The sequence below is a fragment of the Pteronotus mesoamericanus genome, unplaced genomic scaffold (genome assembly GCF_021234165.1).
Source record: "Pteronotus mesoamericanus isolate MK-2021 breed Mesoamerican mustached bat unplaced genomic scaffold, CSHL_Meso_final contig_78, whole genome shotgun sequence".
Lineage (NCBI taxonomy): Eukaryota > Metazoa > Chordata > Mammalia > Chiroptera > Mormoopidae > Pteronotus > Pteronotus mesoamericanus.
Genome location: NW_026555258.1, coordinates 28,597,872 through 28,625,857, shown reverse-complemented (window position 1 = coordinate 28,625,857; position 27,986 = coordinate 28,597,872). Strand labels below are relative to the sequence as shown.

The window sequence follows — 27,986 nt, the reverse complement described above, 5'->3', positions numbered from 1 at the left end:
GAGCTCATCTGAATCTCTCCAGGAAAATACCTAAAAGCCAAGAGTGGTGGGCGTTGGGGGAAGCAGACACTATTAGGGGAAAATCTCTGTTCGAAACCAAATCAATAAAAAATGAAGGCGGGCCACAGTGCTAAGGCCATCAGATGAGCAATTGGTCTAGACCAGAGATGGCAATTTTTTCTATAAAGGACCAGATAGTAAATATAGGTTTTGCAGGCCATAATCTTTCTGTTGTAAATACTTAATTCTGCTATAAATCATATGTAAACAAATGGGTGTGGCTATTCCAATAAAACTTTATTTACAAAAGCAGATGGGCCAAATGCCGTAGTCTGCAGATCCCAGTCGAGTGCTCTCGGGCTAACAGAGACGAGGCGAGGGCAGGGGTGGACAGCAGGTGACCTAAAGGGACTGGTTCCAAGGGGTCCACTTCCAGGGCCACAGCTTTCACACTTTTGCCATCAGGACAGTCAGGTTTGGTGGCAAGAAAAATGACTACTACCAGCCCTGCCGCATGGCACAGAAAGGACATAGCCTATCCCTCAGCTGCTTGGGGACCCCACAGAGCTCACCCTTTTCTATGCTGTCGAATTTTCTGAGTCAGAATCTCTCAGGTAAGCGGTCAGCACCAACTCCCACTTCCCTGCTCTAGTGAAGTACAGGTGGCCAATATGGTGACCAGTCTGACATGCTGGCACTGGCCGGCACCAAAGTCCCCCATTTCTCTGTTGTTGCAGCCTGATGTCCTCCAGTACAGGGTACCTCAAACTGGGCTTGGCGCAGGCTTCGGGGAATGCCGACGGCGCCGCTCACACGGGCACGGCCCGTCCTCACCACCGTTGGGTCCCGGTTCTGGGCTCACGGGGAGTTGCGCCTGGGGCGGGAGGTCGCTGGGTACGCGCGGCCGGCGGGCTGTGCACTCACATTCCTCCTTAAAGCTGTTCTGGGCAGGGCTCGACGCAGGCCTGCTCCCTTTGTCTTGGCAGGTGACACAACAGGCTGTGAAGCCTTGTCCTTGGCAGGTGGGACAGGTCAGGACAAGCTGGCGGCACTGGGGAGTGGAGCAGAGTCTATACTGGTCCCAGGGGGCTCCACAGTATGAACACGCTGAGGAGGAAGAACAGTCTTCATTAGGAACACACACACTTGTGCACACACACACAGGCACTCCTCAAAGTTCTAAATATGACTCTTAGCTCATCAGAATCGAATATATCCTGTTGCGTCTGGGGAATGCTTCTAAATAGTAAGTCTCCTATTGTCTACTGAAAAAGGCTCCCTATCCCCCCCTTTTAGGGGTGGGAGAGGCTACTTCTGGGAATGGTCTTCCTGATTCTAGCATTCACTGACCCATTTTTTCTTTTCCCATTCAGAAATCAGGTAGTAACTCTTCTCTCGTTCATTAACTGTTCAAAGCTAGGCAACCGCCCCTAGGTGGTTGTTCAATTTCCCTTTAGATCGTTCCCTTTTTCACCAGGAAACAACATATCTGAATGCAGATGGTCCCACATCTACATTCAACTTCTGCAGCCCAGGCCCCACTTCCCCAGGCCTGATTCTCCTGCTGTTACTGGCAGACATTTTCAATGGGATTCCTAAAACTTGAATTACTGACTTTCTCAGCAGGTTTTTCCCTGCTGACTTCTGTTACCACTATTAACATTATTCTTCTTCAAGTCTTTTTACCTGGTTTGTCTAAGCTACCTTTGGGCCTTCCGCTCCCCTTTATACTACATCCAGCTCCAAAACAGATGTGAAGTAGCTTTCAATAAGACACACAAATACAAGACAATCCAGCTTAATTAAAAGATCAAGAAGGGGAGAGGACAACCAAACTCAGATCTTATTTATTACCTGAGTGGTAAGGCAATCTAGTCTCTGACCCCCACTCTAGAGAACTGCAACAGCCACTAGGGCTGTCTGCCTGTGGCCTTTCCTACCTAAGACTATGGCATCCAGGGGTAAGAGCCATTTTTCTAAAGGATCATTTCCATCCCTCTTCACTGACGGCCTTCATCTGGAACCACTTGTTAGTGTGGACTCAGAACTAGCTAAACCACACCCTTCCTGGGGCCACCCCTGCCTCTGGCCTTAACCCCAGGCCCAGCTCCCACTGTGGAACTGAAAAGTGCGCCCACCACTGAAAAGTGCACGTGTGTACACAGACCATCTACACTAGGGGTTCTTTTATTTTGCACCATGGATTGACTTAGCAGTCTACTGAAGGCTATGAACTCTTAGAAAAATATTTTTTAAATGCATAAAGTAAACTACATAGGATTACAACGGAATCCAATTATATAGAAATACAAAATATTAACATTTTTTAAAATCTGAAATATAGTAAGATACTAACACATTAAATAATAAGACTTAGTGGTGAGCCTAATAGCTATTTCCACTTGAAGTAACAATGAACACAGACGCTATTTTGAGATACAGGCAGCAACTGTAATCTATGAAAATATGACTTCTATTGACAAAGTCACAGGTACATCTCATACTACTGATTTGTTGCTTACACTCATAATTGACGGAAGTGTTACATTTAGTGAGGGGTTATGGAAATAAAGATAAAACTATGACAATTATTTTCCCACCTAAATTCATAGACCCCCTGAATGCTATCTATTGACCCCAGGTGGAGACACCTGATTTAGCCTTTCACGTCAGCTCTCAGCAGGAAGGCGGAGCAAGGTGCATCATCCCCGTCTTGAGGACTCAACTAGGAAATGGTGAAGCCAGGGTCCAGATGGTGAGGCCCGTCTCCAACTCTGCGGGCAGCGATGGTGCTATGCGTTCTTTTTCCCTGTTTTATTTTCGAGTACTGGACGAGTAATAGTACTGGCCGGCCTTCCAGAATAGCCAGCACAGAAGGTGTGCCTGATCGCGAGTTTAGGCTCTGGGCCTGCGCTGACCTACCTGACACTACGTCACTGTTGTAGGACAAGGCGTAACGCTCATCGAAAACAAACAACTTCCCTTTGTAAAAACCATCAGGAAATTCTTCCAGGTACTTGTGGATGCCACCCTTGAGCTGGAACACTTCCTTGCACACTCCCTATGTATGGGAAACAACAGGAGGCTGTAGGAGACAAGCAGAGACCAGCAAGGAGTTCCACGGAGGAGCGGCGCGTGGTGAGAACCCCCGAGGTGTGGCTCCTGGCTCCCGCGGCAGGACCAAGAAACTGCTGACCAAGGGGTCAAGGAACCAACTGGCCAGATCTTGCCTACGGGGCACGGGGGATGGGCGATGACAGCAGTCAGGGCCTTCGCTCTCTAGATCCTGCGAAGCTTGACTATTTTTGCTGTCCCCTAAATATAGGAAGACACCTGTCGGGACTTGTAATGATACTGAATTTGCTCTTCTCAGGATCAAGCAAAAGTATTAGGCAAAGGGAGGTGTTAACTAATTTTTCCTGTCTGTACCTGATGAGTCTTTAAGACTGTTCAGTGTTTTTCACACATTAAGATTTAAGAACTTCAGATTGTGTCTTTGTAAACTCTAAGCTGACACCATACAAGGGGAAAATAAACCCCTGGCTGGCTGGAAGTGGGGGAATCAGTGGAGGAGGGGGGAGCCCCACACGTGCTGCGGGTGGTACCTTCTTCACCACCAGGCCTGTAGTGCCCCAAAGAGGGTGACTCACCTTGGCTTTGAGGTAGGCTGAACCCCGCTCACAACGGATGCCCCCCGTGCAATACATCAGTACCCTCTTCTCTCGGAAGAGTTCTAGATTTTTGTCAACGTAGCTAGGGAAGTAACTGAATTTCCTGATGTCTGGGGCTAAGCAGCCTTGGAAGTGTCCCTACAAAGTGAGAGCAGAAGGAAAATGGTCAGAAAAGTATACCTGCTGTGCCTTTTTTGTGTCAAACACCCCCTTCAACACCCCCACCACGGCAATGAAACACCTGCTAGTCGCTGTTCTCATCCCACACTCTGACCTTTCAACTTCAAGACCTGGAACTTAGAGACAAGGCTGGTGGGCTGTGGGTCCCCTGTCCAGTCTTCAGGGGAACTGGAGAGGCTGCCCAAAGCAAACTTTACAAGACCCTTGACACAAGTCAAGGGCAGGCATATAGGAACCAGAATGCACATCACGTGCCAAGATGTCTTTAATTCATCTTTTCTTGGACCTTCTCACCAGATCCCGAGTTCAAAGGCTTGGGTTTCCTCTGCAGCCGCTGGCAGTGCGGGGAGAGCCATGCAACCTGCCCACAGCTGGGGGGACAGCCAGAGTGTCCTCTTCAGGAATACGTCTTACTGTGGGGGGGTCAATTCTGGTTCTTACTATTTTGCTTTCATAGAAGTTTCTGCAGTCCAGTAGGATGGTATCATTTTGTTCTTGATTTGCCTGAGACAAAAACTTTTCTACTTCTTTATGAAATTCACCTGGAGATAAATGGATTCCTAAAACCAAACCAAAAAATTAGTTAAAACAAAACAAGAACAGGGGGAGGTGGAGACAAATGTATTTGAAAAAAATAAATTAATTAAAAAAAAAACAAAACAAGAACAAAGAAACAAAACCCAGTCATAATTGGGTCAGGCCAATGACTTAAATGTTGCTTTGTTTCTCTTCACCTAAACTTTTTTTTTTTCCCAAATAACAATTATGTCTCAAAATAGCACTATCTGATGATCATTGATGAAATAATTTAATAATTCCAGGTGTCCTCACTGTCCTTCCTCCTAAGATAAGCACTATGGAGACCTGACAGTTTATTTATTTTTACAAGATTTTATTTATTTGTTTTTAGAGAGGGGAAGGGAGAGAGAAAGAGAAACATCATGTACAAGGAATACATCGATCGGTTGCCTCTCGCATGCACCAAACCAGATACCAGTAAACTTTAAATTATTAAATTAGTGGGTATTTTAATCACTGACTAAATATTTGATAATAGCAAAGAGTAACTGTTAAATATATTTTAGATGTGAAGATGATTTTATAGTCCTTTTCGAAATCTTTACCTTTAGAGACAGCTACTAAAACATTTATGAACGGAATGACATGACCCTGGGGTTGCCTCCCGAACCACCCCAAGGGGTGGAAGCGCGTATATGCGGATGAAAGTGCCCATGAACGTGTAATCGCTGAAGGTGTGTGACAGGCACATGAGAGTTCACTGTACTAATTTCTCCTCTTTTAATGCCTGCAAATTTTCATAGTAAAAGGTAAAACAAAAACAAAAAAGGAAAAACCAAATTTCTTTCAACCATCTATGGTAACCATGAAAAAGGGGAAAGAGAACATTCTAGAGCACTTGCAAACAAACTGCTTTGGTGTTAAAAGCAACTTGCTTCCTATAGCAATAAGCCAATGTGTTTTACTCAGTTGATGAACTATTTACCAATTACATTCTTCTCAAATTGCTATCTTTGAAAAGAGAAAACAACTTCTTGCCAAACGGTCATCAAGGAGAATAACTCAGCCCTGGCCAGTGTGGCTCAGTTGGTTAGAGTGTTATCCAGTAAACTGAATGGTCACAGGTTCGATTCCTGGTCAGGGCACATGCCAGGGCTGGGGTCTGGGTGCATATGAGAGGTAACTAATGTTTCTCTCTCACAGCAATGTCTCTCTCCCTCTCTCTCTTCCTCCCTCCCTTCCCCTCTCTAAAATCAGTAAGCATATCCTCGGCTGCAGATTAAAAAATAATAATAATAAATAGAAAGAATAAGGACATTCGGAGGGGTGAGCCATCAGTTACCATAGCACCTAACAGAAGACCCATTTAAGCATGAATAATCCAAGTATTTAGGCGCCCACAGCTATTTTAATGAAAGGATTCATCACAACTCTAGCTGATCTGTATCTAACTTTCACATTTGTCTCTATACTGCTTTATTCTTTTGAAGAAAAGTAAAGTTTTTCTTCTAAAAGCAAGCATACCAGGCTTCTTGTAGGAGATCTTATTGGGACTGATCCCCATAGGCACAATTTCTTCAAATACACCAACACGCAATTCTGGGAAACAGCAAGCTCCTCCTTTGCTGGTCTAGCCAATGAGAAACAAAGCAGAATACAGTCTTTCCATCTCCAGGTGTAAGACATGTAATAATGTTGAATTATCTGGAACATTCTAGCCTGTAATTCCCTTCTTCCATTAAAACAGGTTTCCTGATTTGAGACTTCTTAATACTCCTAATATATAGTTATTATATGTAATATATATATCATATATAATAATATGATAACTACTACCATATTATTATAAAACAGACTTAATTCTATTTGGTACTTATTTACTGCATATCTACCATGAACACTGGTACATTACAATACAGAAACATTACATTGAAAAGGTGTTTCTATAGCAGTAAGCATTTAAAATCGAAATACCCCCGAGCAACTTCAACATGTAAGATTATATCCCAGCTTCTGCTCTGGAGCAATGGCCTCTCTCTATCCATCACCACCAGCACTAACACCAGCAAGGTTATTTCCCAGCACCTTTACCACCTACTATGATAGAGCAGAAAGTCCCACACACACAGCAGTTCAGCTGTAAGAGTAACCTTGCTCCCCTGGGGTGTGAAGTGCTGATCCGACCATTCCAGGTTTACAGAAATAGCCAGGCAATCTCCCAAGTGACCAAACGCCTTTAAGTTTTAGGGTTTAGATTGTGTAAAGCGTACCATCCTTACCCTTTAAAAAGGGAGACTAAGGTCCAGAGAGGGCACTAAGTGGATCAGGGTCATACGGTGACTTACGGAGAACCTGGAGGAAGCACGTCCTCCCCATGCCCTGCCCGCTAGCCTTGTCCAGGGGGAGGGTGTCTAGCTGGCACTGCTTATTTCTCTACACTGCCCTCCCCTTCATAGCTACAACAGAAGAGGCACCGTGGCAGAAGCAAATGGCTCAACAGCCATTTTCTTTTCAATTTCTCTTACCTTAAAATCGTCCTTACACAGAAAACCCTTAAACAATGGGCAGGAAAGCATGGCTTCCACGTAGAGCCTGGTGGCCAGTTTGCTTCCACCAACTGTCCCGTTGATTCCTTCTGTAGCAATTCGCACCTGGACACACAGTGTGAGAAAGGGAATGCAGTGTGTTCTTAGCTTAGTTTAAATCTTCCCAGGGCAGAACAGGCTCCGGTGTGTCAATGAGCTGAACAGGAAAAGCAGAGACACTGCTGTGGACACCAAAGTGTTACCACACAATGATATTTGTAGTTTGCTGAAGTGGCACCCCCAGAGTTCAGGTGAGGCGCTCAGATAATGTGTGCTGAGCAAGAGCATGAAATGATTGAGGCTACTGGAAAGTCCCATTTGCTATAGAGCTCCAGTTGTCCGATGGCCAAAGAACGGAATTTTGCATTCGATCCAGGCCAGCAGATCTAGAAGCAAGATTTAGCTTTGCCACGTACTTGCCAATTGCCCTGAGAAAATTAATTTACTTCTCTGAACCTCTGATTCTTCATCTTGATGAAACAGGGATGGAAAAGATCCAGCAATGAAAACCACTGCTGGACGGACATTACCCAAGCCCTAGAGCACAGGGCACACCGGAGGGGAAGGCCCAACACGCAAACCAAACCGCTGGAACACAAGGTTGCAGGAGGAATGTGCGTCTGTTTTGTTCACTGTTGCACAACCAGTGCCTAGAACAGTACCGGCCTCACAGCAGCCATTCAATATCTATCTTTGAACAAATGAATGTGCATCCTGGCTTCTCAAACCCCATACTCTCTTTCCAATGCTTCCCTGGTTAGGGGACTTCCGAGCCTGGATTAAGGCCCCTGCTTTAGGAGGCAATGACCTGAGACCCTGCAAAGTTTGTTTTGGTACTATAAGGTCCTTGGATGAGTTTAAAGATGGACCATCTTTGGAGGGAGCTAAGCTTTCTAGACAAAAGTGCTAGAAAGTGCAACACATATCATGTATTCTCTGGAAAGGGAGGTAATTTAAGGTCCTATTTTGTTACCTATATCACAATGATATACTTCCCATTACAGTAGGACTTGAAAAATTTATATCGCTTCCCTTTTGCAGGGCTCAGAGAAAATACTTCATTTGCTGCCCCACTTGATTCCAGTCTTTTAGGGCATGGATATAAATAAATCCATTTCACAAGCCAGTGCCAGCTCACTAGTACTGGCTATCAGAGTTCCACGATGAGCATTCTGGATCCCATCCAGGCTTCTTGAGAAAGAGCACTGAAGTCTAATGCAGCCTATTCTCGGCATGGGAGAAGAGAGGAGGAAGTATACGTCGTCTCTGCTGTACAGACCACGATATTTGTTTTCCATATATATATATATGGAAAACAGAGCTGAGCCAGTATAAGGGTCCGGAAATCTACCCTAAAACTGTTTCTGGCTGTGCAGATGTGATATAGAGGTACATACTTCTATGTTACTGTCTTTTGGGTAGGCTAATAGATTCTTTCCTATGTTATTTTAATATCAAAACCAAAATAAAAACAAGCACATCCACTCCCTCTATAGCTGAGGCAGAGCAATCTCTAAATTCATATGCTAGACTTTCAATCTCTAGGATTCTTCAGCAGAAATCTCAAAGCAGCTTGTTGGTGAGGAAGGCCTCAAACCTCAGAGACAAAGAGCAGTAAGTTGGCATTTCCTGAGCACCTACTGTGAGACAGGAGCTTTATACTACAGTCCTGAAAGGTAGACATCATAATCCCCATTCAACAGAAAAGGAAACAGAAGCTCAGAGAAGTCAGGTAACTTGCCCAAGGGCACAAGTTGGTATGTGTAGATATGGGTTTCAAAACTAGGTCTTACTGGCTCTAAATCTTGTAATTTTTCCTTTCCAAGGCCTCTAGTGCACTCCCTTAAGTATCTTTAGGCAATAAGGAATGTATAGCAATAGGGACAAGAAGCTTCCTTCCATAATTGTAGAACTTTTAAGTTCTCCTCTTTCTCTAGCTAAATACGAATATTCTGACAAGTCTCCTACCAGCAGGAAATGATCTCAGTAAACTGAACATGTATCATTGAAACCAAAGAATTTAGACCTAAGACCCAGGCAGGTGCTGCCACCCTGTGGTTTGAGACACTCACTGCTAGTTCACCATGGGCTGGACCAAAAATAAAAATTGGCCCCTAAACCAAGGAAAGAAATTGGTTTCCTATTTTGTAAATTCAGATTGACTGTGAGAATACCCATCTTTTAAGATGATCTCTAAATAGAGATGGTGATAGATGTATTTATTCCACACATGTTTACCAAGTTTTTTACTGCACCAGGAATTGTGCTAAGAATTAGGGTTGAGTCATTTTTTGTGCAAAGCCTAAAATATTTACTATTTGGGTCTTTAAGAAAAAGTTTACTGACTCCTGGTATATGCCATTAAATAAGTTTATAAAATACCATGTTAATAGCTATTTAGTATTCTATTTCAATGCCTAGCACAAGTTCGCTAATTTCTTCAAACTCAACAGTGAGTCCTTTTGTACTGGGTACAACCTCTGCAATCCCAGTTGAAGGCCAGAGGAGCCCAGTGAAGGACGGGGTGTGGAAAAAGGTGTTACCTTGCCTGTGAGGTGCAGGCGCTGACACAGAGCTGTCTGCCAGGCGCAGATCCAGTGGGGATCCTCCAGGTCATGGTAGCAGTAATAAAGTAGCACCTCTCCTTCCTCACTGCCCTGGCCACTGTACAGAGAAAACCACAGGGAGACAGCATTTGAGTCAGTGGCATACGGAAGCCACAATTCATAAAGTATACCCAGGCAGCGCCAGAGATGGTCTAGATGGAGCAATTCATGCCACCTTTGCACCCACTATTGTTCTCCTGAAAGGAGAAGCAATTCCTGTCTGCATTTGCTCTAAGGAGGCACTTAAGAGCTGAGTAAGCTGAGGCCAATTCCTTCCAGGTGAGACAGCTACAAGTCACAGTCAGGGCTTGAACACCAGATTTCTGACACTAGAGCACAAACCCTTTTTATTGCACTGTGCCGTGGGATCTGGGCAGGTCTCTTGTCATCTCTGAGCCCTGATTCCCTCATCTGTAAAACTGCAGAACTGAAATGAGCAGGTTTTCCCAAAAGTGTGCTCCGAAGCTGTTCTATGACATCACATTTGAGAAATCTTGTACACAGTGTTTCCCTCTTTGAGCCACAGTAAAAGCCCCCTGTCTGTTGAAGGCTCTGTAAGGTGCTTCAATTAAAAACATTATAAACTAGTGCTTCCCAAACTTGTCTTTAGTACCTCTTTTCAATACTTGATAGCATCCTCCACAATAATGTAGCACAGACGTTATTTTAGTGAATGCTACAGTAGATGATAATTAAGGTCCCATCCGGCTCTGGAATCATGTTTAAGGACCTAGCTTCCTGCAAAGCTGCCTTTTCTATTTTAGAGCCTACCTGCTTTCCTTTCTCTAAACCTCTGTATTAAATTATCTGAACCATACAATTTAACTGATAATTATATAGCCCATCTCAAGTTATCTGCTAATTGTTTCATACCCTTTTCTTTGTTTCTTTAGGTAGAAAATGAACTCCTTGAAGTGCAAGGCCACACAGAAACGAAAAGGCCACATTCACTTTTTAGTTCACAATTGCTCTTACCATCATTTTATAGAATACCGTGAGGCTGGCAGGGCAGACATTATAATTCCAATTTTAGAAGTGAGGAAATGAAGGCACAAAAAATTTTACTGACCAGCTCCAGTTGGACTCCAGGTTCAATTTTCTTTCTCCTTTTCTTTCTGATAAACAGGGTAAATTTGACACTAAATACTAGTGATTAAAGTATATCAAATTTGGACATTTTCTATTCACCAAGTAGTTCAGGAATTGCTTGATATCAGAAATCTGCCCTCTAGAATTCTGTAGTATGATTTGGTAAAAGTTTTTCGAAGGCAGAGTCTAAACCTCTAATCTTATGCCTCAGTTCTAAAGTTAACCACCTTTCTAAAACATATTCAGCTCAGAAAACCACATTTTTTAAGGTCTGACATTATTCAGGGGAGAGGGATCATTAACACTTCTGCGCCTTCTGATTTCTCTTTGAAAATAATACTTTTTATTCTTTACTTCTCCCTAAAAATATGATACAGAATGGCTTTCAAGAAACCTGGCAACACTACCAGCTATATGGGTGTATGCTACCGCATAGGCTATGAACTTCCATTACACATAGCACACGTTTATCGGCCTAGCATAGACCCATAAAGAAATTCTGTGCCTTTGGGATCTTGCCATTTTAGTGGATGGGTAGTGATACCTCACTGTGGTTCAAAAAACATTTTTAAAATTAAACCAAAAGTAGGGAATCAAAGCCTTACCTTATCAGCTCATCAGGGCTAAAGCAACTAGTATCCGGGAGCCAAGCAGATACTTCACGGTTTCGGGTAAGGTGCTCCCTTGGAGGGTTCCTTCTGTCTGCAGACTTAAGCTCCTTTGAGGTGCTCAATGTCACAGCCAGCTGCTTTAAAATAGAAGCAGTCTGGTGGCGAATCTCATCAACATGTTGTATTGCCACATGTCTGTGGATGCTGGTCTGGTCCGTGAACAGTTGCTGACAGCATTTCCACCACTTTTCTTCACATTTATAAGAAGGTGCTATAACTTCTTTGGTTTTGACAAAAAGGGCAAATGCCTGCAATTACATTTCAAATTGCCATGGTTAAATAACCTTAGGTTTAAGACCAACGGAAGTCTCAGTAAAATTCCTTCTATTATCTTTCCACAGGGGTTTCCAATTTTATGTCCTACTATTCAACAGACGAACTCCCTGAGAGAGTGACAGTTTTATAAGTAAGTCATATGCCAGCTGGACGAGAAGTCTTAGGTAGCGGCTGCCCTGCTGCCTGTTTGTTCTCCTTATGACTAGGTCTCCTGGGTTCCTGGGACTCCTCCCATAACCCTCGGTGCGGAAGGAACCCAGCCCGTCTACCTCGGATCTGCCCTCAGGTGTTCCACACACGTCCCAGAGCCGCACCCTGCCTGTGATCCTCCTTTGCCTGAAGCACTCCCTGAAACACAACCTTGATGAGCTACTTTTAGCTCTATCCATATTAACTATACATGCATGATCCTGAAACTTCCACAGCAATTTTACCTTTTTCTTTGCAAACGAGTACTTCTTCTTTGTATTGACATCTAGCTCTGCTTTGAGATTGCTACTGGGGTTGGTAGGACTTGTGTCTTTCAAATCCAAGTCTGAAAATCTCAAAACACAAGCCTCCAGGTCATCTCCTTGGTCTGAGGAAGTAGAAGAAGGCATCTGGTTTGGTTGCAGCAGTGGAGTGGATTCCTTTCAGTTATCTACCTCCTAGAAAGTGAGCAAGAGAGGGACAATAATGTCCAAGTTTTTGGTTACTTGCAGTACACTTGAAGCTAATTAATCATACAAATGAGCATGAGCCCAGCAGCCCAAGCTATCCATTCATCCACTCTTTCATTCAATAAATAAATATTTAGCAGGCACTATTCTAGATACTGGGGATATAGAATTAAGTGAAATAAGAGAAAAAAATCTGTCTTAGAGTTTACATTCCAATGGTGAGAGAATGTAAGCAAATAATTTGATTTCTTTTTTTAAGTCAGTCAAATGGGTCCTGGCCGTGTTGCTTAGTTGGAGTGTTGTCCTGTACACCAAAAAGGTACAGGTTCGATTCCCGGTCAGGGCACATACCTGGGTTGTAGATCTGGTCCCCAGTTGAGGCACATATGAGAGACAACTAGTTGATGTTTCTCTCTCACATGGATGTTTCTCTCTCTCTCTAAAATCAATAAAAACATATCCTTAGGTGAAGATTTTAAAAAGTCGGATGGTAAAAGAGGCTATGAAGGCAAATAAGCAAGATAAGAAGCAGAGTGATGCAGGGGATCTTTAAAACACAGAGGATAGGTAAAGTCTGAGGCAGCAGCATTTGAGCAAAAGACTGAATTAGGGGGCAAACATGCAAACATTGAAGTTACACAATACCAACAAAACACCGGGCACAATCAGGCTGTGTGCTACTAACTTCAGTTATTAACAGTTTGTTCTTTTTCGTTCCCTAAATTTTTGAGCTGTACAAGTTCCCCTGTCTTAGGAGAAATGGCTACCAAGAGAGTCCCATTTAATGAGTCAGAAGAAATACATAAATGGCTACTGTGGCCAAGTCTTGTCAAAATGGACACAATACAACCAACATACTACATTCTTCCCTTTACAAAGCCTACGTTACAGGTGAAAAAGAGGCAACATGAAACATGTAACATCGGGAAAGGTATTTGCTTTGGATCATGGTGTAGTTGAGTACAAGTAGGTGACCTCCCCTCAGTCTAAATCCCTTTCAGTTCTTGCTTTAATTTAAACATTCTATGTGGAAACTGCTATGTGCTTGGCACACACAATAGTGCTGCGGATGCAGGTCTTAATGAAACAGTTAAGGTCCCTGATCTTTTGAAGCTTATATTCTAGTAAGAGAAAGGAGAGACTAAATAAGTTAACAAACTTAAAAACATGAAAATATCAGGGATAAAAGCTGATGCTTCTCAAGTTCCTTTGCTGGGGATCCTCCTTACCGTCTGTCCCAACCTTTGAATGCTGAATCACTTATCTATATACTCTCTAAGTGATCTGATCTCATCTGGTCTCAAGGACTTAAATAAATTTCCTCAGAATAACTGTGCAGAGGCGGGATAATACAGGTGAAACTAGATTGGCCATGAGTTGGGAATTGCTGAAGCTCGTTGATAAAGTACATGGGGATTCATTACATAATTATCTCAACTTGTGTAAATATTTGAAACTTCCATGAAAAAAAGGACAAGCAATCATCAATAAAGGGAAATTTATGTTTAGAATACTATACACTAATTGACTCCAAATCTATACCTCCAAGCCGGGCCTCCCTCTTGAACTCCAAATTCACATATCTAACTGTCTACTTAAAAGCTTCAGCTGGAAAGCTAATGGGCAGTTCAAACACAACTGTTTGAAACCAAACTCTTGCTCCTTCCCAGTTTCCCTTACCTCCATAAATGACATTTCTATTCTTCCTGTTATTCCGATAAAAAAAAAAAACAACTTTGGGCTTCTTCTTGACTTGTTCTTTCATACTATCACCCAGTCCCTCAGAAAATCCTATCAACTTTGTTTTTGAAATACAGTTAGATCAGATCACTTCGCACCACCTGCACTACTAACCCCTTTCAAGCCACCATCATTTTTTTTGTCTGAATTATTGCAATAGACTAAGACTAACTGCCCTCCTCATGTGGGAGCCAGAGAGGTAACTATTAAAAAATAAGTCAGGTCAGCCTCCAAAGTCTTCTAAACTTACTCAGATGAAGTCCAAAGTCCTAACAAAGCCCCTCCCACCACCTCTCTAATGTCCTCTTCTGCCATTGTCCCTTTGCTCACTACCTCGGATTGCACTATGTTTGCCCATTCCTGACTTGGCCATCGGTACCAAGAAAGCAGGGATTTTCCTTTTGTTCACCTCTGCAGTCTCAGCATCTAGAACAATGCCTAGCACAGAGGAGGTGCTAAATGTTAATAAATACAATATCTGTTGAATGAAATAAAACAGTGATTGGGCAGCCAGAGGAGGCTTCACTAAGGACCTGATGTTTGAGCTGAAACCTAAATGACAAGAAGCCATCCATGCATGTTTAGCAGCAGAGATCTACAGGCAAAGGAAATAGTGAGCATCAATCCTGAAGTGAAACACGCCTGGCTTACTGAAGGTGCAGGAGGGAGGAGTGGAGGGAGTAGTGATGACAAAGAACCCGTACCTGCCTAAGGGTATGCAGTTTGCAATGGCAAGTCTTTGCAGAGTTGTAAACAAAGGAGTGACGTGGTCTGATTCCTCATTTGTTTTCAAAACGGAGCCGACAGGCTTTACGTACTCTTTGTTATGTAGGAAGTGAAGGAAAAGGAGGACCAAAGACCGATCCATACCTACACTTTTGGATTAAGCAATCGGATGAAAGGTGCCATTTACGGAAATGGCGCGCTGAGCCTGGCCCAATCTCTCTACTCAGCTTTCCCGAGGAGGCAAAGGCCCAGAACTAGGAGTAACATCAGCACTTACCTGCCAGTCCTAATACTTTCTTAGGTCTTTCTTCAATAAATGGTCCCCTCCTAGAAATTAACAAGGCTCACCACCTTAGAACCTCCCGGCCCCGCCTGGAGATTACGTAGGAAGGAACGCTGGAAACGTCACCTCGCTCCGGAAGTCTTCCAGGTTATTAGCGAAAGGGACGCTGGGAAAATCAGAGAGCACGTGGGGGAGGATGGTAGGTTGGGGCGGGGACTGAAGCGACCCCCTTAAACCACGGGCCTCCCGGCGTGGCTCGCACCTGTGGGCTTCAGCTGGCCGAAGAGGCGGTGCTATCTACGTGGCCCCGGAAGGACTTAGCGCGTACGGCGGGAGAGGGAAGCAGCTGAGAGGCGGAGGAAGGCGGAGAGAGCGGTTGAGTGGGGATCTGAATCCCGCGGCCTGGGGAGCTCCTAGACGCCGCTGAGCCCACCCGGCAGCCTCTCCCTGCGCTTCCGGGAGCCGCCAAGAGCGAGTGCGCCTGCGCCCAGGCCACTCCGCACGCCTCGCCGCTGTCCTCCCATCGGTCAGCGTTGCGACCGTTCCTTCCGTGCTTTCCGCCCGGCTGCTCGGCTCGGCAGCGCAGGGGCGTGCGGCATGTCGCGGCGGCGGCACAGCGATGAGAACGATGGTGAGTGCCCTGGGCCCCGCCGCCGAAGCCGCGCCCAGGTGGGCGTCGAGTTTTGGCTTCCTTGAGTCTCGAGGGAAGGGAATGGGAAGGCTTTCCCACCCGGGAGCGTTCGGAAAGCCTCGGGAGGGTCGAGGGTACCACAGCGGGAGCGTGGCCTGGTGACTTCTGTAAAGCTCCTGCTTCCCCCCGCCCCAGCTCTTTTAGTCATTGGCTGATCGGAGGCCTTGGGGGAGGGGAGGGGGGCTCTCGTCTCTAACGACTTTTCAGGATTTGGACCTTATCACCGCCGAGCAGAGGAGTACACCTGTGTCCGCGCTGTCGCTCTTAGGGACAGTGACAGGACCTCCTAGTCGTTTTGACCCCTCAAACTGCACCTGAAAGGGCTCTCAGCACACTACTAAGGGAAAGGAACAAAGCCTTGACCGAGGGATCTGAAGAAGCGCAATGTAGTTCCGTCCCCTACCGGTCGTCGTTGATTTGCCTTTTACGCTGCAAGGAAAGAGATCTCTTATCCACACCCAAGAGGTCACTAATAAGCAGATGCATGTTGTGATGTTAAATTTTGAACTGGCTATGATCGTATTTTCCTCGTGTAAAAGAGTTTTGGAAAACTAACTGGAGGGCCCTTAGAGATTTAATTCAGGGGTTGCCACCTCCACTTGGATGGTTGTGCTCGGTAGGGGATCATGGTGCATCATAAAAACCAAGAATAATTTTGCTAGTTAAAAACAGAAAAAGATGGAAAAACAAAAAGATGCTTGCATTACATAATCAGCCAAGAACAAACATCCACAAAGAAAGACTAATTCTATTAATATTTTAGTTTATTCTTTGTAAAGAATGTAGTGTAGTGGTTAATGGCCAGACTTTGAAATCAGAGGATTTAAGTTTAAAGATAGACCGTACCATTTACTGTGTGATCTTGCCCAGGTTATATCCCCTTTCTAAAACCTTAGACTGTAATATAGAGAATGATACATACATCTTACTGGTTTTGTAATGATTAAATGAAATAACACATGAGGAATGGTTTAGGATGTTGTCTATTTTATCACCTGTTAATGCTCAAGAGGTGATAAACATTGGCAGATGTCAATGATGTAGGGAAAAATGCAGAACAAACATTTTAATTGTATTTTTTCCATTAATATATTTCTCTCTTTGAATGTCGGTGTGGTTAGGGTAAAACTAAGTCACGTGTATTTAGTTTTAACAGTGAAACAACAGATTTCTTCTAGAGCATGGCTTGAAAGGGTATTTTAGTCTAGCCTTCTCATCTGATACCTAAGGGTCTAGGCAGGGGTGTCCAACCCTTTGGCATTTCTGGGCCGCATGGTAAATATATTGTAACACAGTCACAAAATAATCTCATAATGTTTAAAGTAAATTTACAATTTTGTATTGGGCCACATTCATGGACTAGAGTTTTTGTGTAATTAACATGCAGTGCCCAGATACCAGTGAGAAAGCAAGTTCAGGGTTCTCTTCACTACACAGGTATTAAGCTTTGTGCTTTTTATTTATTTTTATTTTTTTATTTAGTAGGCTTGTGTAACATATTTGGGCACAGAAAATACACTTCATATGCTTTGAATTGATTAATCAAAAGCTAATGTGCTTGAAGTCATCACTTGGTGTTTAGAGAACTTAAACCTTTTTAAATTCTTCAGTTTTTCTTTGCTTTTCTCATACTTTTCCCCATTCCTTCTTTCTTCTGGGGTAAACCTAAGGGGAGAGAGAATGTCTCCAGAGGGCAAACTGGAGAACTGGATTTGAATATGTATAAATGCAGCTTTTGCTTTGGTTATTGGGATGCTGGCATAATTTTCTTGGGAGTTAGTTTCTTTTAATATCAGCTGGCAGCTAAATCATTGTCCATTTGGGTCTAGCTACAGGAACCTCAGAATAAATACAAAGTAAAATGAAGAGTTAATTTATCAAAATTTACTATGGCAAATAATTTAGTAATGGAGGGGCAGTTTATACTGCCTCTTGGAGACTGCAACAAATCTGGAACTTTTGTGAATTGCCACAATTTAAGTAATGATTAAGTCACCCTAAACAATGATCTGAATCAAATATTTTATATACTTTAGTTAAGCATTTATTAATATTTTAAAATTAGGAATATTAGAAGCTTAAATATTGTTGAAGACTATATTATTATAGTCATAGGTTGAGCATTATAGTTATAGTTTAATAAATGGGCCTTAGCATTTCAGAAAACAACCAAGCAAAATGTGGTGTATCTTATGGTAATAAGTTCTTTGGAGAAAAATAAAATTCAGTAAAGAGGATAGAGACTGCTGTTGGGGAGGCGTTGCTGTGTTCTGTGGGTTGCTCAGGGAAGGCTCCCTGAGAATGGCAACTGCAGGAGGTAAGGGAGCAGACCAGATGGCTCTGTGGGGGGAAACAGTAGTCTGTAAGCATAGGGAACAACACATGCAAAGGCCTTAAGGCTAGACCATTGGGGTCCAGTTCAGGAACACAGCAAAGAGCCAGCGTTGCTGAAACAGAGTTTTAGTGTGAGGGGAAGAGTTGTAGGAGATAAGATCAGAGAAGTAGCAGATGATTGGCTCATAGAAGATGATTTTAAAATTGTATCTCTGTGTTGAGACTAGAGTATCCAGGATCCAGGGAGACAGTTTCACCTAGAGGTCAATTTATAGACAAGGAAAGGGAAGTCCTAAGTGGAAATGAGTGTGTTATGGATACTGGTCTAGTGCTAAATTTAACGTTTCTTAGAATCTTTTAAAGGATATTTCTGAAGCTTTTCAGTTATTAAAGCATAATAATTGTTTGATACATTGTTTTGTTCTTTTCAGAAAGTATTTAGATTGCCCATAATCAGCCAAAAACCCACAGTAGCTCCATTTAAAATATTTAGAATTAGATCTTTATCCTTTAGACTGTCACTGGTTTTTTCCTTAGCTATAGAAAAATAAAATGAAGCAGAAGTGAAAGGATGTGTTACTTTCAGGAAGAGGATAGTTTGTTTCAGAAGTGATGGTTACCTCCACTTTTTTCCCTTTTACTTTGTTTGTTACTTTCTCTTTTACCTTGTTGGTTTTTGTTTTTTACTGTGGGTCTAAAACTTCTTATAGTGTATCTATTTCTAAATGAGTGTATTAAAATGTAGGACAATATATCCATATAAAGTTAATTTTACCCTACAGAGGAAAAAATTATTTGGTGTATTAAGATCCTTTTAGATAGATTTAATAGGAACTTGTTTCTTGTTCTAGCCAACAGTGTCTGAGTGAAGTGACAATATTTACAATATTTACAATTTAATTTACACTGCAAAACTTCTACATAGTTACATTTTAATATAAAATCTGTTCTTGCTTTGGGAGCTACCATAAATATATTTTCTTGAGGGTACCGTGAAAACATTCAGCTAATTCATTCCCCAGATGTTATTTTTAATTGAGGTGTTTTATTCGACTTCCCCAGGTTCTCCTCTCAGTTCATTGTCCTGACCTTGTCCATGAGTTCAGATTGTGTCTGTAGTTCCCCCTCCCTTCATATTCTCTCCACTATGGGGCATCTCTTACTTCTTAATACTTTCTGCCCCTTTCCATTCTCCAAAACAAATTCATTTTTCAATATAGTCAAAATGGGAAGAAGAGAAATAAGAGGTGCTGTGGATGAGATATAGGACTACGTACTTGTATTCTCTAGTTTTTCTTTGGAAGTCCTACTTTCTCTCCCCATAGCGTCATTTCCCCCTTTCGAAGCTTGCAAGAGAGACTGGGAGGGTTGCTTTAAAGACTGGAATGTGATTCCAAACTGGTATGGAACAGGCAAGCTGGGCATTTAATTTAGGGAGGTTGTGGAATAAAGCATTTGGAAAGTAGATGGGCCAGAAAGAAAGGGAGCAGTGGGTAAGATATGAAACAACAAAAACTGTCCTCACTGAGCTACTTTTTCAGAATGTACATCCCGCAACCTTTCTGGAGTCTGGTTTTGAAGGACACTACTAGCATCCTGCCTTGTGAACAGAATTTTCCAACATCAGCACTGTTAACCCTTTGGACTGGGTTATTCCTTTTCGTTGGGAGTTGTCCTCTGCAATGCAATATATTTAGCAGAGTCCATGACCACTACCCGCTGGATGCCGGCAACACTCCCCAAGTTGTGAAGACTAAAATTGTCTCTGAAGAATGCCAGGTGGCCCTTATGAAGCAAAATCTCACCCAGCTGAGACCCACTGCTCTAGGAAAAGGCTGTTTTTAATGTCCTGGCTAATAACTTATATAAACATTACGTCAAATATGCAGGGGTTTGTTTGTTTGTTTGTTTGTTTCAATGAATGAATCTTGGAAATAGAACACCTTTGTGTGAAAGTTGGCCTTTCAGGTGATGGAACCTTTATAGATCCTGTGACTTAGGTTTGACATATACTTAAGAATCATTGTGACTTATCCCACAATGTTACACATGTCCACAACTTAACATAGGAAGATGTCTGCAGGAATATATCGGAGCTGTCAGGCTGCATGTATACTGTATTTTTATGTCATTTTCCCTTCAAAACTATATTCAGTGACTATTTAAGCTAGATCTTTATGATAACTAGGGGGTGGGAGAGTGAAAGCGCAAAGTGCTTTATTCTGTGGCCTTTTATTATACTTCCATCTGGCCAGCCCTGGATAGTAATAGATTGGTTTTATTCAGCATACATCCAAGTGGTACATGAAGATCATTTCAGTCATTGGAGTGACTTTACGCTAAGCTTGAATAGCCAAGTAGAGTGTTTTATGATAATCATCATGTATTTGAAGCCACATTTCCTGGGGGCAAGTACGTGATTATGAGCTCTGTAAAAATAGTTCCTTTGGTCATTTAAGTCAGATGTTATATATAACTTGCTTCTGGGTAACCCTATATTTAACTGTAGGTTTTTGTTATTAATACAGATCCCAAACACAGTTACAAATTATTGCTTCCTTGTCCACTTGCAGTCCTAATAATCTAATTGTTGGAAGTCAAAAAATAAATTATATTGGGAAACTAGCCAGTGTCATGTGAGGCAACAGCATTGTGTTCCATACTTAACAATATTAGTTTAAAATTTTTTAATCCTATATTATTCCACAAAAGGATGTGAAGTCAGTATGTTAGAGTTTTAAATAAAATGGTAAGAGATCATTAACAGCAAGAGTCTGAACAGTAGACAGTCCAGTGCCTAAGGTTAACTTGTAGCACAGCATCATTCATCTTGAAATCTTTAGCAACCAAAAGGACAGATAGATGGTTGGTAATGATTTCAGAACAGTAGATTTCTTTTTAAGATTTTTTAAATGATACTTTTTTTTTTTTTAACATAATAGAATTAGTTAAAGTTAGGGAATCAAGAGCCAGTTTAAGCAGGGAATCATAAAACATATACTTTTTCTCCACCAATTATTTGTTATAGAGCTAAGGACTTTCTTTGAGTATGTCATCAGCTTACATAATAATTTTCATTATTACAATGAGTACTGCTGGTACTAACAGGTTTTTGGAACAGGTAACTGAGGAACAGTAAATGACTTGGGATGAAAGAATGGAAGTGGCAGCACAGGATGTTGCCGAGAGAGAGAGAGAGAGAGAGAGAGAGAGAGAGAGAGAGAGAGAGAGAGAGAGAGAGAGAGAGATCTGTTTGCCAGTGGTTAGCGCCGTCCTCAGAAATGGAGGGCTGCTGCATTCCAACTCCAAGGGGCACCTTTCACACAAAATTTAACATAAATAATGCCTCCTGGAGCTATAGCGCCCCCGGATATGGAGGCTGTGTGTTAATCTAGCCTAGTCCAAGAAGCAGAGGGTCAGTTAAGACTTCCACTGTATGTAAAAAATAGGGCTTCTGGTAAAAAAGAGATTATAACATTTAAAAAGTTAAATAAGATTTGCGACAGTGAATTTTTCATGGAATGTTAATTTTTACTTTGTTGAAATAGGGGGACAGCCTCACAAACGGAGAAAGACCTCTGATGCAAATGAAACTGAAGATCATTTGGAATCTTTAATATGCAAAGTAGGAGAAAAGGTATGCACCAAAATAGGGACAGACTGTAATGGGCTTAGGGTTGTAGCTGACTGCGCTTTGATTAATGTCATCAGCTGAAAACCTGATGGTCTGCTTTAGGCAAAGCTTGTTTCACCATGCATCTGCATCCCAAAGTATGCATATTAAAAACCTTAGAATGCAGATAATTGAGAATTAAATGTTTTTAGTACTTTTTATAGAATATGAGTCTTAGAAAAATATTTAGGGAATAGTCCCCCAGTTTATAAATGAAGAGCCAAACAAGTCCTAAATACTAAGAGTAATTTGCTCAGAGTCATATAGTGAGTGAATTAGAGATAGAATAGAGCCTGTGATATCCTCATTTCTCATCCTTATTCTACTATCTTAGACTGCCTACTTTTTAAATTTAATTCATTCTCTTTTCATGATTTCTAAAAAACAGTAACTACTGAATTGATTTATAGTAAACCTATCTTAGTGCCTTGTATGTGTTATGATCACCTAGAAAATTTTAATTTAGTGCTCACTGAATACTTAACAAATGTTTCATATGCTGTTCTCCACAGAGTGCCTGCTCTTTGGAGAGCAACCTAGAAGGCTTGGCTGGTGTTTTGGAAGCTGATCTTCCTAACTACAAGAGCAAGATCTTAAGGCTTCTTTGTACAGTGTATGTATGCAAAAGATTTATGAATCCAGGTGATAATGTATTATCTACTCTTAAATGCTTTGAGAAATGTTCAAAAAATGTGTTTATGTTCCATATGTGATCAGCTTCCCTTCTGTTGGGAAATTTGTACACATGAAATGACCTTTGGTTAACTCTTTTTCTTAGAGATAAATAGAACTAAAATTGAGCATTTTCCTTATGTTCTGTTTCTTGCAACCTGAGAATTATTTGAGCTGACTATTTTGAAGTGAGAAAGTAGACACTTTCACATTCAGAGATTTTAAGCATGTACATTTACATATATTTAATGGAATTTAACTTGTATTTTTAACCAATACCAAACATATTGGAAAACTAATCACTCAAGTAATAGCCCTTCTTGAAAGACTGAAGAAGCTTTTGAAGCTATTAATAATCTTCATAAGTTACATTAGCTAGGACAAGTACCAGCATTTAATTTGTGAGGAAATTAAAGTAGAAAAAGTCGCACCTGGAATCATGAAACTGCCTGTCCTAGTGGTGGAATTCGCACTCGAGACTCATCTCTCAGACTCTGAATTGCGTGCCTTGCAAGAAGTGGCTCTGACCTCTGGATTAAGGGATCTTTGTACTTTATATGAAATTATAAATTATCTGTTAGGTATTTTTAAATTTTGACGGTGACTTTTATTTAAGTTGTCATTTCAGTTATTTTAAAATAATGCTTTTAATGCTTACAGCTCATTTTTGAAATTTAAAAATGTACATACAAATTCAGTGGATTTCTTTTTTAGTAGATTTCATTTTAACCACTCATAATTTAAGTTACAATTTTTAAAGGGAATCCAATTACTATTGAGCAATACATGTTCTTAGATGAAGAAGCTACCAAGGATAGTCATTTGCTATAGTTATCCATTACCATCAGATGTCTTCTGTTTTTAAAGCATTTATTAGAATGGAATGGTTTATGCTTAAACTCGAAAAGAAGTCATTACTTTTTTAGGGGTCGGTGGTTACCGTTGATGGAAGGATTTTTATTTTAAACCTAAATTGCCCCTAACACTTTGTTAGGTACCTTGGAAAAACAGAAAAAGTGTATGAGAACCTGAATGATCATGAGTTCCTACTTGCTTTTTTTTTTGAGCCAATTTTTAAAGGCTACCTAAATTAGGAAGTAACATTTGTTTTTCCCAATTATTTATTACTGGAATCCTCTTCCCTTCATTTCAAATAAATTTAGTCTTTTAGTGAAAATTAACACACTCGGAGTAAGCAAACGGGGATGTAAAGAAGTCTTACTATATCAGAGTACCATTTTAAAAATTCAGTAGTTTAACTGATAGAAGCTTAGTTGAAACTAGTTTTAGTTCTGAATTTTTCCTAAGCAATAGTGTTTTCTAAGAATAGTGTTTCTCAAAGTGGAATTCTGATTTTATGACGTTTGGTTGGCTAAGTTTAGAAATGCTGCATCTCACCCCTTAATGATTCTGCATACAAGAAACTTGTTTCACCCAGTATTTCTTAGATATTTTACCATGAAAACCATTTCCTATAGAACTATTCGGTTCCACTAAACACAGAATAAAAGCTGATCTGTCATTAGTTATCTATTTTTTTCAGTTTGGTAACTACAGTGTTTTATTTTTTTTTTAACTCTTGGATTAACTAATTAGAATTAAAATGAAAAATGTGAGGTCCATATCTATAACTCTTCTCAATATTTATGCCTTTTCTGAAGTAGTTTTAAAAACAGCTAAAAGTAATCCTGTTCCAAAGTTAATAAAATGCTAAAAGGTTTATGTAATACAAATTCAGCAACTTAACATAATACTATTGTTTTGGGGTTTTCTTGTTATACTGGGTTTTCAAATCAGTGCACGTCTGTTACCCGAGAAGTTGACAATTTATACAACATTAGTTGGACTGCTGAATGCCAGGAATTACAACTTTGGTGGAGAATTTGTAGAAGCCATGATTCGTCAACTTAAAGAATCTTTGAAAGCAAACAACTATAATGAAGCTGTATATTTGGTAAGTTTTTTGGGGGGTCGGGGGGCCTTTGTTTGTTTTCCTGTATTAAGACAGGGATGGGGTGGGGTAAAGAAGTGAAGTATAACCAAATAATATGTCCTGTCTATTTTATTTTTTAATTTTTATTTATGTTTTATTTTGAGAGTACGTTTACTGAAGCTGGGGTCAGTGAGGCAAGGAAGGGCTTAGGATCGAGGAAGCAGCAGGAGCTCCGAGGTGGGCCTGCTTCAGAGCACGGAGAAGGGAAAGTCGGTGACAGCAGTGAGCCAAGGCCGGGCTGCTGCTGACTCCCTGAAAAGTCAGAGAAAAGGGCGCCCTGCACAAAGGTTCAGGGGCTTACCCCGGACGAGCTGCCACTTGCCCATTGCTTCCCTGGTTGCAAGTCTCGTGGGGACCCTTAGAGTTTAGGAGATCCACACCTGTGGGGGAAGAAAAGAGTGGGCATGTTCCTGGGAGGAAGAGCACGCCTGTTCTTTCTCTTAAAATACAGTTCCCCACTTACCACATCAGCTGCTCTTCTGAAGCTTTTCTCATTAAAGGTGTACCACAGAGTTCATTACCGAGTCCAGTGGTTTCTTTTTCCTAGTTCGTCTCCTTGTAGTATGTGATTCTTTACATATATCTCTTGGTTTTTGCAGCAACATAGCCAAGTAGAAAAAAAGATTATAGGTTGAAGAGCTAGGCTATTACAGTCGAGGTTCTTAGTGTAGTACAGAATGGAAACCTGTGAATGCACAGATTCCTGTGCTTCGTAAGGCCTCTCACCACCGCTCAGCTCCGCTGTTGTAGCACAGAAACGGCCACAGACAATATGTGCACAGATGGTCATGGCTGAAGTTTAACTTTATATAACATATAAATCATAAAGTATTCTTTGGGGGTTTTTTCAAACATTTAAATATGTAAAAATTATTCTTTGTTCACAGGCTATGCAAGAAAACACAGTCAGTAGGCTAGATTTTACCCTTGGACTCTAGTTTTTCACGCCTGTGGTTTCAACCTCACAAGATTATTTGTTTGGTTATTGTGGGGACATATTTCAGCCTCATAAAAATTGTTTTCCCCAACAGGTTCGTTTTTTATCTGATCTTGTGAATTGTCACGTCATTGCAGCCCCATCAATGGTAGCTATGTTTGAAAATTTTGTAAGTGTAACTCAGGAAGAGGATGTACCTCAGGTAAGAAAGCTCCTGATGCTGAATCTTGTCCATATAGTACAGGAAGTTTTCACTGGTAACCCTTATTAAAAAACAAAACATAGCTCTGGCTGGTGTGGCTCAGTGGATTGAGCACAAGCCTGCAAGTCAAAAGGTCACCATTTCAATTTGCTGTCAGGGCTCATGCCTGGGTTGTGGGCGAGGTCCCCAGGTGGGAGTGTGCGAGAGGCAACTGATTGATGTGTCTCTTGCACACTGATGTTTCTCTCCCTCTCTTTCTTCCTCCCCCTCTCTCTAAAATTAAAATTTTTTAAAAAATAGCAGATTATCATGCTATAAATTTTTAATATCTAAAAGTTAAGTTGGTTGGTATACTGGTGGGTTCTCCTGACATTTGAATGTTAAATGATTCTGTCTAGTAAGATGAAAACTAAAATATCTAGAAATGCTTTGAAGGAACCAGTTATCTTATTTAAGACCTGTTCAATAGCTTCAACAGAAATTCATTCAAGAATAAATACGCATACACTATGAATGAAAAGTAACTAGTACATATTTTAAACTCAGTCTTTTAAAAAATTCTGTAGGTGCGACGGGATTGGTACGTGTATGCATTTCTGTCCTCTTTGCCCTGGGTTGGAAAGGAGTTGTATGAGAAGAAGGATGCAGAGATGGACCGCATCTTTGCCAACACTGAAAGCTATCTTAAGTAAGGACACAGCTCCTAGTTCTCTCTGTTGTTTAGGTAAAGGATAGCTTCCTGAGATTATAAATGTGTTATGTTCTATCTGTTTTAGTAACACCATTTGAATTGCATTTCTCAAAAATAAGCTGTAGTGTTCCCTAAGGCTTTCCTAGGTAATCTCATACCCCTCCTGTTAAAACGTACTGAGATCTCAGAGCAATCAAATATGTTGCTTACTTCATTCATATGTGCAGAGGAGTTGGTAACATAGCTTCTTTTAAGCTGCTTTTGTATATATTGCAAAGACATAACATATCTCAACACAATGGCTCCAGATATTAGTGTGCATAAGAATCATCTGTGGTACCAAATATGCTCTAATCCCAGCCACCAGACCTGAATCACAGTATTTTAGAAATTTCGACATCTGTAATTCCACAAGCAGAGGACATACACTGTATTTAATGTAGATTAATCCTAAATCAAGTCCTTTAAAACAGTTTTCCTTAACCTGTAATACTAACCATAGGACTTATTAGTAAACTTAATTACCCGGTAACTAGATAAGGGCTTTGTGTCTCCTTAATATTGTCATAATAATTTTGTTGCAAGTTTCATTTTTTATCTATTCATTGGTACTTTGGGTAATATCTACTTAGTTACAAATAAAACTAAAAGAAGTCTAAAGATACAAATTTGCTTTTTTGATATGATAAACTATCTTTAAATGTTAGAAATTAAAAATGTTTTTATCGTTTTGAAAAGTTGTACTGGTTTTCTTTAAAAAATGTAGATGTTTGCCAAAGAATAAAAATAAAATTGTATGAATACCCTAGCATTTGATTACTGGTATGTGTGCTCCCCCTTTTTTAATCATATGGTAGGTAGTTCCCTGTGCAAGCTGCGCTGTACTTGCTCCTCCCTTAATATAACTTGGATTTAGTGCATAAACACATAAGCTCTACCTCATTCTTTTTAACAGTTGTACAGTATTCCCCTGTTTTAATGTTCCATAATTTCTTTACTCCAGTTGGAAACATTTATTTCTCTTGCTACTATAAACAATGTTTCAGTGAATATTCTTGTACAGATATCTTTGTCTACATGTGAAAACCTATTTGTGGGGGATATGAACTCTTAGAAATGGCATTGCTGGGTTGAAGTGCCTTAATTTTAATTTTGATAGTTTTAGTCAAATTACTTTCCAAAGACATACTCTCCCAAATCTTCTCAAGAGGTTATTATCAGTGTTTGAAGCTCCATATTTTGCCTACATTTTGGTAAAACAGTACATTATCAAATTTTTAGTATCTGCCAATCTGATAGGTAAAAATGTATTTCACTGCTTTAATTTGCATTTTACTAAAGCAACTGAACATCTTTCACATTTTTAAAAACCTAAATGTAGCTTTTTATTTTTATATTCAGAAGACGCCAAAAGACTCATGTGCCCATGCTACAAGTATGGACTGCTGAGAAACCACATCCACAAGAAGAGGTAAAGTGGTTCTAGTCTCTTGTGACCCAAGCACAGTCAGCGCTTGACTGTGTTCTTATCTCTGTGATGTTTTCGAGCCCTTCCGTTAGCGAGGCTTCTACATTTAACTCAGGGGCTCGCCTCGCCCTAGCCTTAGGCATATAGTGGGTTTTTAACAAATGTTAGAATGTGAATAAATGAAACATTCCCTGTTCTGGGGGATTTCAGATGTCATAGAGTTGACTTTTTTTTTTTTTTTTTTACTTAAATGCTCAATTTGAAATATGTAACAGGTAATAGCCTCAGATGATAGATAGACTTTATGAAGTCATTAGCAC

General features: G+C 40.9%; 2 protein-coding genes across 4 annotated transcripts in view; one reads left to right on the top strand and one right to left on the bottom strand.

Annotated features, from left to right (window-relative positions):
• Nucleotides 1-179: 179 nt before the first annotated feature.
• Nucleotides 180-15,166, bottom strand: TSTD2 (thiosulfate sulfurtransferase like domain containing 2). Of its 3 annotated transcripts, XM_054584631.1 has the most exons (11): nt 15,000-15,166; nt 12,608-12,756; nt 12,032-12,244; nt 11,256-11,569; nt 9,499-9,619; nt 6,896-7,021; nt 5,895-6,000; nt 4,293-4,411; nt 3,651-3,809; nt 2,923-3,061; nt 180-1,107 (listed from the first exon to the last, which is right to left on the bottom strand). In XM_054584631.1, the coding sequence occupies exons 3-11, from the start codon at nt 12,194-12,196 to the stop codon at nt 764-766; spliced, it is 1,593 nt and encodes a 530-aa protein (XP_054440606.1). In that variant the 5' UTR covers nt 12,197-12,244; nt 12,608-12,756; nt 15,000-15,166; the 3' UTR covers nt 180-763. The 3 variants fall into 3 exon arrangements, with proteins under 3 accessions (XP_054440606.1, XP_054440607.1, XP_054440605.1); XM_054584632.1 differs by lacking the exon at nt 12,608-12,756; XM_054584630.1 differs by lacking the exon at nt 15,000-15,166 and having other exon boundaries at nt 12,608-12,816.
• A 46-nt stretch (nt 15,167-15,212) lies between these two features.
• The window catches only part of NCBP1 (nuclear cap binding protein subunit 1), a 34,926-nt gene continuing 22,152 nt past the window's right edge, over nt 15,213-27,986 (top strand). The window contains exons 1-7 of the mRNA XM_054584629.1: nt 15,213-15,636; nt 21,579-21,667; nt 22,216-22,316; nt 24,173-24,329; nt 25,400-25,507; nt 26,074-26,195; nt 27,600-27,669. Coding sequence (XP_054440604.1) covers nt 15,603-15,636; nt 21,579-21,667; nt 22,216-22,316; nt 24,173-24,329; nt 25,400-25,507; nt 26,074-26,195; nt 27,600-27,669 — 681 coding nt within the window. The 5' untranslated portion in view covers nt 15,213-15,602. The remainder of the gene's footprint in view (nt 15,637-21,578; nt 21,668-22,215; nt 22,317-24,172; nt 24,330-25,399; nt 25,508-26,073; nt 26,196-27,599; nt 27,670-27,986) is intronic.